The sequence below is a fragment of the Pongo abelii genome, chromosome 9 (assembly GCF_028885655.2).
Source record: "Pongo abelii isolate AG06213 chromosome 9, NHGRI_mPonAbe1-v2.0_pri, whole genome shotgun sequence".
NCBI classification, from domain to species: Eukaryota; Metazoa; Chordata; class Mammalia; order Primates; family Hominidae; genus Pongo; species Pongo abelii.
The window spans coordinates 33027779-33040495 of record NC_071994.2 but is presented as its reverse complement, the minus strand read 5'-3'; the positions used below and the strand labels follow the sequence as shown (position 1 = coordinate 33040495).

At 50.5% G+C, this 12717-nt stretch overlaps 1 protein-coding gene across 1 annotated transcript in view; it reads right to left on the bottom strand.

Annotated features, from left to right (window-relative positions):
- ABTB2 (ankyrin repeat and BTB domain containing 2) overlaps positions 1-12717 on the bottom strand; it is a 205871-nt gene that overhangs the window by 38487 nt on the left and 154667 nt on the right. Inside the window, exon 3 of the mRNA XM_002821894.4 lies at positions 8713-8926. Coding sequence (XP_002821940.2) covers positions 8713-8926 — 214 coding nt within the window. The remainder of the gene's footprint in view (positions 1-8712; positions 8927-12717) is intronic.

The following is a 12717-nucleotide window of genomic DNA, read 5'->3' as shown; positions in this document are numbered from 1 at the left end:
ATTTAATGCACAAAAAGGGGGAGAGGAAAGGAGAGAAAAGAGCTTAACATTGCAAATCTTCTTGAAATGGTATTTAAGGAACTCAGAAGTCAGTAGCATAAAGCCACCACTGCCATCATCTCTATTATTTGATAAGAAAACACTTTCGCAAGCTGAGCAAAAGATTAACGAGCCTACTTCTTCAGACTGAACACACAGCCTATCTGTGGGCATGTCCTCTTTATGTAAAGTGCTGTCTGAGGGAAACATTCTCCCTGCTGCATCTGGAATGGAACAAAGAGGTGCCTCGATGTGGCACCTCACTCGTACCAGGGCATTTCCCCACCTTAGGAAGCAGGCACAGTTCAGATCTCTACCTTATGCAGGAGGAAATGGAGACTCTGAGAGGTAAAGTGATTTGCTTGGATCATAGAGCCAGAAGAAAAGAGCTGGGGTTTGATCCTCATCCCACAGCGGCTCAGAGGATGCACTTCTTTTTCCACTGGGAAAACAATGACCTACAGCTTGACCTTGAAGCATTTGCCTAGATAAACAATCAGCGATGACTTAAGAAACCAACTGCTGGTCTGAGTGCAGTGGTTTCTACAATTAATCGATCACAACCAGTTACAGATTTCCTTGTTCCTTCGCCACTCCCACTGTTTCACTTGACTAGCCAAAAGAAAAGAAAAGAAAAGAAGAGAAAAGAAAAGAAATATATATATAATAAAAAATGCTGGGCACTGTGGCTCACAACTGTAACACCAGCACTTTGGGAGCCTGACGCGGGCAGATCCCTTGACTCCAGGAATCCAAGACCAGTCTGGGTGACACGGCGAACCCCGTTTCTACAAAAAAAAAAAAATTAGCCAGGCATGGCGGAGTGGGCCTACAGTCCCAGCTACTCAGGAGGCAGAGGTGGGAGGATTGCCTGAGCCCAGGAGGTCGACGTTGCAGTGAGCCGTGATCACGCCACTGCATCCCACCCTGGGTGACAGAGTGAGATCTGTCTCAACAACAACAACCACTCAACTAATTTTTATGTTTTTAAAGTGTAGGTCCATTTCTGTTATAAAATTCATGCTCTGAAACAACAAAAGTCCTTCTGTGACTCTTGCTGCCCATGCCATTCACCTCTCCCAAGCTTCTGTGGCTGTCATTTAAGGCCCAGTTAAAAATCCCAGGTCTGCTCCGACATGTCCCCCACCTACTCCAGCCTTCTCAGAATCCTCTTAAATGTGATGTTGCTGCTGCTGCTGCTGCTTCTTACTGTGTACCAGGCACTATGCTAAGTGCCTTACGTATATTAACTCACTTGATCCTCACAACACCCCTATGAAGTTGGCGCTATTAATCCCCTATTAAGAAGGGCTGGGCGCAGTGGCTCATCCCTGTAATCCCAGCACTTTGGGAGGCCTAGGAAGGTGGATCACTTGAGGACAGGAGTTCGAGACCAGCCTGGCCAACATGGCAAAACCCTGTCTCTACTAAAAATATAAAAATTAGCCAGGCACGGTGGCACGTGACTATAATCCCAGCTACTCGGGAGGCTGAGGCAGGAGAATCGCTTGAATCTGGGAGGTGGAGGCTGCAGTGAGTCAAGATCGCGCCACTGCACTCCAGCCTGGGTAACAGAGTGTGACTCCACCTGGCCCCTGCCCCAGCCCCGCCCCGCTGCCCCCCCCCCCCCAAAAAAGGAGACTGAGACGCAGAGGGTAAATGACATGCCTGAGGCCACCCAGCTTGTGAGTGGCAGGGCTGGGATTGGAATCCAGGCAGGCTTCAGAGCCTGAGGGCTGACCTCGTGCACTTTCATGCACCTGAGCTTCCTCCTGCACTGTCTGGTGGGTTTTGCTCATTTGTCTACTTCTGTCTTACTTTTGTCTCCGTCATCAGGCTGGAGACTCACAAGCCACTCTTTATCATTCTCCTAGAGCCCTTCTCCATGGATCCGCAGGAGTCCAGGGAGAAATAGGAGTAAGTCAAGCACTTAAGACAGTGTCTGTCTGTGAATGTGTGCTCTATAATGCTCGCTATAACTAGCAGTAGTGGTAATGCTGGTAGTAGCAGTAATCTTAGTAATTGTATTATATTAGTCATAGTGGTAGTGGTTCATTAGTAGTAATATCATCAGTAGTAGTATTAGTAACTGTATTATTAGTAGTATTACTGACCCAGATATCACTTGAGAATCACATTTTAGGAAATGTCATGCTACCTCAATAAAGAGAGCCTGCTCTGAGTGTCAAACATGCCATCTAAAGTGTTTATGGCCATTATAATGAGGAGGAGACACCATTTCATAAGCACTTTTTATGTGCCTAGCATTGAGCTAAGTGCTTTACTGTATTATCTCATGTAACCGTAGGAGCCATATTACTATCTTCACCGTTTTACTGATGAGGAAACTGAGGCCCTGGAAGATGAGTTGACATGATCATACTCCTAGAAGGTAGCCGAGATAACACCTCTGGGATGACCCAAGAGGCTCATGGCACCCTCCTCCCCTTGGTCACCATCAGAAGCCCCAGGTGGCATGGTGGCATGCACCTATAGTCCCAGCTACTTAGGAGGCTGAGGTGGGAGGATCACTTGCACCCAGGAGTTCAAGGCTGCAGTGAACCATGATTGGGCCACTGCATTCCAGCCTGGGTGACAGAGTGAGGCAGTCTCTTAAAGAAAAAAAAGCCCCAGGTGTGCGTTTCCAACAAAGTGGCTGGAACCCAGAGCACTGACACGTTCGCTGGCTCCAGCTCTTTGAAATTCTGTCTAGCCTGATATGGAACAGGGAAGCCAAGAGCTGGGCCGGACACACATTTGTCATCTGCCAGGATCTCACCTGGACAAGAGCCTCAACCTCTGAGCAGGTCCTGGTAGCCCTAGCAAAAAGAGCTCTATGTGAATTGGAGAGCAAGATTAGTATCACATCAGCACTCTGGTCTCGTCTCTTCTCAACCTGTCCGGGGGTGCAGAACTACATATCAGACTTCTCCAAGGCAGACCTTTATAGGAGCATCAAGGCAAGCAACATGGGAGGGGCTTCCTGGACCCTCTGCTGCCCTTATTCTTAGAAGGGTTCAGGCCCCAAGAAGGGAAGTGTGGGAAGAAGGACAAATAAAACCCAGCCAATCACAAATAGCTGGACCAATGGGGGCAGGACCTTCTCAGCCACAAGCTCAGCCCTGTGTGTCTTGGCCCACAAGGTCCGTCCACTTCTGTGCTCCATCCTGCACCACGGTGCCTGTGTTCCCTTGCTCTGCTCCTCCCTGTCACCCGTCTCTCCGGGGTGCCTTGCTTCCTCTAGCCACTTGGACTCTGTATATGCTGCTCCCCTGCCTGATACAAACCATCGTGTTGATAATCATAAGAACAGATACTCAGTGTGCCCTAGGCCCTGTTCTAAAAGTATGTAGTGAGCAGGTGCAGTGGCTCATGGCTATAATCCCAGCACTTTGGGAGGCCAAGGCAGGAGGGTCGCTTGAGCCCAGGATTTTGAGACCAACCTGGGCAACATGGTGAGACCCCATTTCTACAAAATTTTTTTTAAAGTTAGCCAAGTGTGGTGGGGCACATCTGTGGTCCCAGCTACTGGGGAGGCTGAGGTGAGAGGATTGCATGAGCCCAGGACGTCAAGGAGGCAGTGAGCTGAGATTTTGCCACTGCCCTCCAGCCTGGGAGACAGCAAGACCCTGTTTCCAAGAAAACCCCAAAAATATGTTAATTCATTGGGTCCGCATACCTTACAGATGATTAAGAGCCTTGAAGAGGTTAAATGACTGGTTGAAGGTTATAAAAAGTGGCAAGGTAGATCTCAAATGCACGCCTTTGAATAGCAGGGCACTCCTCAGATGGGGCTATTCTGGCTGGCTATGAAGTCATGACACCAGAGGTTTCTAGGCCTGACCCCAAATCAGAACTCTGGGAAGGGTTCCACACTCCTCCTGTTTTCATGTCCTGGATACCAGCAGGCTCCAAGCCTTCTGAGTGTGTCTCCCTCCACAGAGGCGGAGACGTGCTGTGCAGGGCTGGGGAGAATGAGGCAAGAGGCCAGGATCTGAGGCTTAGCAAGCGGACCGCTCTGTGGACCAGTGGCCCTCTGCCATTCCCACTCTCTCTGCTTGGCCACTCCTCAGGGGTCTGGCTTCTTTGCTGCTGCTCACAGTAGATGCAGTCTGGAAGGGTGCCTGGGGGACCCCAAGCCCTCCAGCAGCCCAGATTCTGATGTGGAGAAATGGTCACCTCCTGTCGACCTCAGGCCCTCTGCACCTCTGACTGCATGTCTCCCTCTGTCTCCTCTACTTGATGACGCTGCCTTCCAGCAATTTGCTGGCAAGCTGGCAGCCCTCCTGCCTTCCTACGTGTCTGCGTAGTCTTTATCCTTACTGCCCCAGACCTCTCATTCCCCAGGAGGGTGATGGCTGACGACGTATATCCTCTGCCAAAGATTCTGTTCCAGCTAGCCCATCCCTCTGCCCCCAGGCACAACCAACAAGGACCACATCTAACCAGATGGTTGTCCATTCTCCTCCAGACCTCAGAGGAAGGAGGCTCCCAATCTCCCTGGGCAACCTGGATCCCTGACAGGAGGCTCTTTCACTTTCTGAGCTTGATCTTGGGTGACGACACACCCTGCAGGGCAGCAGCTGTGACTAATTCTGTGTTTTAGACCCTGCCTTGTGCCTGGCTGGTGCCTGGGATGCAAAGCTGCCAGTGAGAAAGGCACCCTGGGAGGGTGCAGGGAGACTCCAGCTGCAGAGCTTTCCCAGGATAGTGAGGGGGTGGGGCTGGAATGGCCCGAGAGAAGGTGGCTCCAAAGGCCAGGGCCCACCCAGTATGCCTCAGAGCTGTAGGATCAGGTCTCAGCAGCCAGCTGGGAAAGCCACAGCCTGGCACAGGGAAAGGCAAAGGCCTTGAGGTGAGAGAGACCTCAGGTTTGAATCCTGGCCTCGCCACTTATCAGCTAGGTACCCCGTGGCCTCCTGTCCTCACTTGTGAAATGGAGGTAATGATAGCACCAAACTTGCTGATGTTCTTTGGGCCTAGAAGTAGGTAGAAATGGGCTTTAAAGGAAGGGCTTATGTTATCTCACTTTGTCCTACCAGATAGAATTACTTAGCCCCATTTTACAGGTGAAGAGCCTGAGGCATGGAAGGGCCCTCTGAGCCCAGCCTCTGCCCCAAAGCCTGTACTGTTTCTTGATGTACCAGGCTCACTGCAGCAGAAGATGAAAGGAGGTTAGAGGCTTCTCATTCCCTGCAAAGCTGCCCGCTCACCACTCTGAGTTGCTGCTGCTTCTGCCACTCCCTCCTCCCATTGTCTCTCCTCCCAAACCAGAGCAGAGAGCTCTGGGGAGAAGGCCTCTTACGGAAAGATGTGAAGTCCCCACCGAACACTGCAGAAGCAGCAGGTGGCTTAGCAGGGAACACCACAGTGAGCTCCACACAAAAGAGATGAACACACGTCCCTTCCCTTTGTCGCCATGGATGTGGTCAGACATAGCCCCTAATTGAAGGAATCAGTGTACCTTTCTTTAAAGCAGAAATATGGGTACAGACTTGAGTGGTTCCATTGATGGTGTCATGCTGCCAAACCCGTATCACCAAACTGAGCTCCTTCTCCCATGTGTGCAAGGCAGTAGAGGAGGTCACTTAATCCCAAGCAAACCCAGAGAGCCACCAATCCCCAAACAGACAGCCTCTACAGCCAGACAACCACGGTCACACTGAAATCAGGGGCTCCGTCCAATTCTGGCTGGGTGAACTCAGTCCACCATGCTCCCAGGTGGGACAGAGGATGGGGCTTCAAGAGGATGAAGTGGAGCAAGAGACAGACAGCGCACATCCCCAAACTCACAAAAGCAAAGCTCTGTCACTCGGGAACCCTAGCAAACTCTAGCTACTATTTGCATCGGGAGAGGTTTTCCCCAGAGCTCTGGTGAGGGTATCAGGGTGCTGGGGCCTTGATGGGACATTGGCCCAGCCCAGCCTGCAGTAATGCTGTGAGCTCAGTGCTCCCAGGAAGGATCCCCACAGCCTCCAGGGCCTTCCCTGTCAGTGAGCCAGAGGGCAGCAGATCTGCTCAGGGACAGGAGCCAGGCCACTGGGGAGCCGTCGCGCTGTTGGCTCCCTCAGGTATTTTTAGGGTTGTCCTCCTTTCTGTGTCAAAACTTAAAAATTTGGTTCTTTTTTTTTTTCCTAATGGGAGTTCCAACTCCCCATGTGTCTGATATTCATCTGAAATGATTCATGGAAAAATATCTTTGCTACCAAATTATTTGTGCTACAGATAGTGTGGTTTTTAAATAAATGGCTATGTAAACACATGCACGTGTGTCTATTACCATGCAAGCTCAGCTGTTATAACCACATAGCGCTGTGCAACTCAGATCATGAAGAAACCCTGATGCTGTGTGTTAGAGTACAGGGGGCTGGGAACCCTCCTGGGGGAAAGCCACAGGACATGACAAAGATGCCCAGGGGGGCGGGAGAAAGTGCCAGCAGAGGAATGCCTGCCCCTGGGCCTATAGCCATGACAGCCTGAGGGCCCAGCAACCAGGGCAACAGGACTGAAGAAGGCTCCTGTCCTCCCAGTCACCTTTGTGTGGGTGACCCGGCCTCAGCCTGGCACCTTACCAAATAGCAAGCAAGCCTCCTGCCCCTTCCTCCCAGATGTCTTCCCTGCCCTTTTTCCTTCCCAGCTGACTCCTTCAACCACAACACTTTTCCACAAAGCAGGAACAGCTGGGGCTTAGGGCCTGTGCTTTGGCCCCAGCTCCCACCAAAGGTGTCTTTCAGGATGCCCAGGGCTCCACCTGCAGCCTTCTTGCTGTGTCAGGCCCACGGTGGCCCTCCTCAGACTTGCATTTGCCTTCCAACTCCCAGAGAAGTAAAACAATGATGACATAAGGATACTAGTACTGATAACAGCAATGGTACCATTTACTGGGAACCTACTACGCGTGCACTGGGCCACTGCTGTTTTACATTCCTCTTAGTGACAGGAGGTACAGTGTAGTGGTTATGAGGGGCGCAGCCTCTGTCGTGGGGCCAGTTAGTCTCTCCATGCCTCCACTTACTCATCTGTAAATGGGGCTCTGAAGAACACCTCTTTCTTGGTAGTGTGTGAATTAAGCGAGCATCTGCCTGCAAAGTGCTCAGCACAGTGCCTAGCACATAGTAAACACTCAGTAAATCCACCTTAGTGCCTTTGTTTTCTGGGGCACTGAGGAAGCAGACCTGGCTGTGGAGCTAGCTGTGGATCACAGAGCTGATGAGACTCAATGCCCCCCAAAGACAGCGGGCAGCCGGGCAAGGGGACTGCAGAGACCCCAGGACTTCCAATGTTGAGGTCTCAGATCGTCTCCTTCCAGGTGGGACACCGAGTCCCGTGGGCTCTGCCTTTCCTGGGCCTCACTGTGTGGTGAAATGTGTGCGGATGGGGCTTCCCAAACTGAGTGCAAGCCTTTCCGACTTCCTGGCCCCTCAAATACACAACTCTTGAGCCCATGGACAGAGCTTACCTTAAGTGGCCAAGCAGTGGCCTCCATGTGAGGCTCATGCCAGCATATACAATGTTTGGGACAAGTTATAAAAAAGCATATTTTCCAGGTAGAAAATTTCAAAAGGCAGCCCTCAGAGAAAACCCATTAGAAAAACTATCCTAAGACTAGGTGCAGTGGCTCACGCCTGTAAGCCCAGCACTTTGGGAGGCCAAGGCAGGCGGATCACGAGATCAGGAGATAGAGACCATCCTTGCTAACACAGTGAAACCCCGTCTCTACTAAAAATACAAAAAAAATTAGCCAGGTGTGGTGGCCGGCGCCTGTAGTCCCAGCTACTCGGGAGGCTGAGGCAGGAGAATGGCGTGAACCTGGGAGGCGAAGCTTGCAGTGAGCCGAGATCGTGCCACTGCACTCCAGCCTGGGCAACAGAGCGAGATTCCATCTCAAAAAAAAAAGAAAAAAAAAGAAAAGGTATCCTGTCCTCAGGCTGACATGGCCCCAGGTGCATCCCCTACTCATGCCCCTCACTGGGTTCTGTTGTGCAGTATACAACCTGCACATCTGTTCTTTGCAGCCCTGCTCCCAGCTAGGAAAGTGTTGGGACCCTCTAGTGAAAGTACCTGACTAGGAGCCCACAGGCTTGAGTCCAGGGGCTATTCAACCGCTAACCTGCTGGAGATCAGAGAGCTGCCAGGGCCACGATGGTCTCCTCTGTTAAATGAAAGGATGGGGCAAAACACACCCAAGACCCCTCATAACAATGACGGCAGCAATGATCATTTGATCACTTTTGAATGGGATAACCCCATGAAAAGAGGTGACAGCTACCATCGGCCAAGGGCCAGTTCCCACCTAGCCCCCATCCTACATGCTTTTTCTCAGAGCACTAACCTTTCTAGGTGGGTGTGACTATCTCGTTTTATAACAAGGCAGCTGAATTTCAGAGAGCCCAGTGAGCTCATGCCAGACTGGGCACAGAGGCTGAAGCACATGTTCTGAGCCTCAGTGGCCCCATGCTGCATCAGCTCAGAGGAAAAAAGAAAAAAATCCCACTGCACACCAGTGCAGGCCTTCATCCGTCGGAATTCCTGGGGCACCTCCTCACAGGCACAGCACAGCTCCAGGGCCCCTTTCTCGCCCTGTCGGTCAGTCATCAGTCAGTGTCAGTCAGTTGGTCAATGCACGTTTGGGAGCACGTCCCACCAGGTGCTCAGCCCAAGGAAGATCCCTACCGTTCATTGTTCAGGGTCATTCTCGGGGGGTCCAGGTTGGGGTTCTCCATGGACTCCATCTGTGGACACCGCAGGAAGTAGTAGAGCGTGTGGAGAGCGTCGGGGGACCAAGTGATGGGCTGTGGCGGCTGGCGGGCCTGGCGGGCAGGGCTGGCGCCCGGGCACAGGGGGTGGCGCCCCTGCATGTGGTGCATGGCACGGGAGACCAAGTCACCTGGTGGGGGGGTGGGGAGGGCAGAGGGGAGGAAGAGAAAAAAAGAAGACAAAGTCTGAGTTCACAGCCCGCATTCTTCCAAGGATGTTCCTGGCTGAAGCTCCCTTGCCTTAGTGCATAATTACTGTTTGCCCTGCAGCCAACAGGCGGAGGTGGAAACTGTCACCTAGATGCACAATAGCAATTTCATTTCCCTTTCATTTCACTCTTGCTGAATTAAATACTTGGCAGGGCCTGTCTCCTCCAGAACTTAGGGTAATTTGGTTTCTTTTTCAACATCCCCACTCTCTCCACCACCCCCATGGGCCTCTCCCCAGATCTTTGACTGAGGGAATCTCTCTGGGTCTCTTTTCCCAGCCTCTACCAGCCAGGGCCAGGCTCTGTGGCAATTCTCCCCTGCACTGTCTTGTACAAAACCCAAAGTATTTCAGCGGAGAAGGCCCCTCTGTCTCAGCACCAATTACAACCACCATCACCACCATCAACTGTTGAGGACTCACTATGTACAAAGTATGTAATTCCCCAGAAATATGATTTAATTTGATCCTTACAGTGCTAGAGGGTATTATTCCCATTTTACAGATGAAGGACTTGAGGCTTATGGCTGGGCACAGTGGCTCACACCGTAATCCCGGCACTTTGGGAGGCCGAGGCGGGTGGATCACTTGAGGTCAGGAGTTCGAGACCAGCCTGGCCAACATGGTGAAACCCCGTCTCTACTTAAAATACAAAAAATAGTCGGGCATAGCGGCAGGCACCTGTAGTCCCAGCTACTTGGGATGCTGAGGCAGGAGAATCGCTTTAACCCGGGAGGCGGAGGTGGCAGTGAGCAGAGATCGTGCCACCGCACTCCAGTCTGGGTAACTGGGTGACAGAGTGAGACTTCGTCTCAAAAGAAAGAAAAAAAAAAAAAAAAAGAACTTGAGGCTTATCTGATAAACATTTCCTGACCCCATGTATTCATTCTCCTGGCCACAGGGACACCTCAGAGCCCGCAGGTTGAGTTAACTAGCCATGGCTGCGTGGCTAGAAAATGGCAGCGTCTAGACTTGATTCACGTCTGTTCGACTCCAAAGTCCATGGACTTCACTGTGAGCTGGGCTGCAGCCTGCCCTGCTGGAGTCTGTGGGATCCTTAGGTCCCCATATCCTGTGGTGTGTTTCTACTCAAGTATTTTCAATATCTCACCAGCCCCAGACAGGAAACGGCTCATCATTGTGTGAGGCCACAATGCTGAGAAAGGATGGGCTGAAGGAGCCCTGGCACCTGCAGGCACCTCCGCTCTAAGAAAAGCGGCTCCTTCGTGGTCAGCTTCAGCCTCACCCCTGGTGATTCCTTAGAGAGAGCCCCTCAGCAGGCGGGCGTGGCTAACCCTAAGGTGGGAGAAATGAACAGGTTTTAATTTGGCCAGTGAAGTACCATGAAATGCATGGCAGAACCAGTTCACTCATTTACTCAATTAACCTTCATGCTGCTTCTGGGAATCTGGTATTCTGTTCCGTTGTGTCCCAGAGCCCTGCACAGGGCCTGTTACATGCTAGGTGCTCAGCAAATATTTGGAGAATGAAGAATTCACCTTACACATTCATTTCTTTTTAAAATACAACTTCTGCTGAGGCTTGATTTGAGCTCATTAGCTGCTAAATTCTCCCATGACAGCCACGGTGATGGTGTTTGGCTTCCAGGCAGGGACAAATGACACCCCTGGAGTTTGAGATCCCCACCAGGAAAGTCCTCCTTGTCCCTCTCCACCACCACCCCTGGTTCCTCACTCCTCCCTACTCCTGACTGCTCATCCCTACCGTTGGAGTTCAGCTCCCTGGGTGCTCCTGACAAACCCTAGGGCCAAGAGGGCTGAGGGCAGTGAGTTACTGACACCTGGTTTCCATCCCTGTGACCCTGATTTCATTGGTCTGTGGCTGGACCTGGGCATCTCTAGTTTGTAGAAGTTCCCTCAGTGATTCTAATGTCCACTCAGGTTTGAAAATCACCAGGTGAACTGATAGATTGATTCAAGTCAGACACAGTTGGCCTCAAATCAGGGCCCGTTACTGTTAATTCCAGCCCATATTCCCTTAGGCCTGAGAACTCAGGGAGGCTCCCCTGGAGGTCAGCTTCAGCCCCACCCCTGGCGATCCCTTACAGAGAAAGAGAAATCCCTTATGTAGTTATCAGAGCCTCAGTTTCCTCATCTGTGAAGTGGAAACAATAGTATCTACCCTACCGATTTTGAGGGCTCAAAGAAACAATAAATGTAAAGCACTTAACATCATGCTTGGCACAGAGTAAGTACTTGGTAGGGCTGAACATAGCACTGTTATGATTAATGTCCATTATTATTATTCCTCTATCCTACAGGCCGCCTCCTGTGGACTCTTCCTTCCAGGACCACTGCCTGCCGTCAAACTCTGCCCCACATTTCCCAGGACAGGAGGAGTCTGCACCCTGAAATGCCAGATCCCAACCCTGCCCTTGGGCTCCATGGGTGGTAGAAACTGGCATCACAACCACCAGCCAACCCGCCTCACAGCAGCCAGTTGTACAGCTAAGTTGGCTGCTAATAAGTTGAAACCTGGCTCCCGTTTCTCCAGGTCTAAATGTCATAACTTTTGGCAGAACCACAGGACCACAAGGAGGAGAAATCAAAGAGTCTGTGATAGCATCAAAGAGAAACCTTGTTGAAATAACATTTCAAAGGCTCGACAAGGTAGAAGACATTATCTTTAATTATTTTTATTGTTGTTTTATTGTTATTGGTGGAGAACCCTTTGGCAGCGCACTTCCTGCTTCATGTAGACAAGAAAATCAAGAAAGAAATGGAATCTCCCATCCAAACAGAAGGAGATAGCCCAAAAGTTCAGAAAAACCATGAAGGCAGCTGGAGATGGAGGTCCCCGGCTTCTTCGATCCAAGCCCTGCTATGGTCAGTTTCTCTCAGACCAGAAAGACAAATGGCTGCAGAGAACTCTGACCACGACGTCTAAAAACTTACACCGCGTGGCAACCCATTTATGGGCAAAGAAAGCGGCTTGCTTTGAACCTTCTCCTCGGGTAATTTTTGCTCCCTGCCACTTTATATTTTCTAGGCTTCATGATAGACATGAAAAGATAGACAAAATTTCCTTTAACTTTTTCAGCCACCCTGTAAGGGAGGTCTTTCTACTCTACAGACAAGGAAGCAAGCTCTCAAGAGTTACATGACCTGTCCCACTTCCATAACTAGTAAGTCAATCAGCCGGGACTTGAACTGGGGTCCCTGCTTCCCAAACGCATGCTCTTGACCATCACATGGCTGCTACTAAAAGTGTGGTCTGTGAACCGGGACAGGTCCACAAACTTACTGGTTTGCAGCAAGTTAATTTCAGAAGTGAAGAGTGAATTTTTAAAAACTTACATAGCAATTTGACAGTAATTTTATGTCTAGCTAATAATAATTTTAAAAATTGGGCTTGCATTTCACATGTCTTTTCTTTTTCTAGACATTTATTTTGATTTTTCATTATAAAGGTTTCATTCTGCAGCAGAGTGGGGGGAATAAAATCTCTGGTCCTTCACCATGGCTAGTTTGAGAAGGCCTGATGCAGGCTAGGCTAGGCTCTCAGTTTAAGCATGGCAGGGACTCAGAGTTTCTTCTGAAACTTCCTTGTAACTTGAGGATCAATTGATCCTACACTCAATGAAACCTTAGTCTGAAGCCCAGAAACACCCCCCAGGCAAGGAAAAACAAGTCCTCCCCTCTTGTTAACCATAAAAGACTTGATTAGAGGTGCTAGGTTTCACTCTGGTCCTTC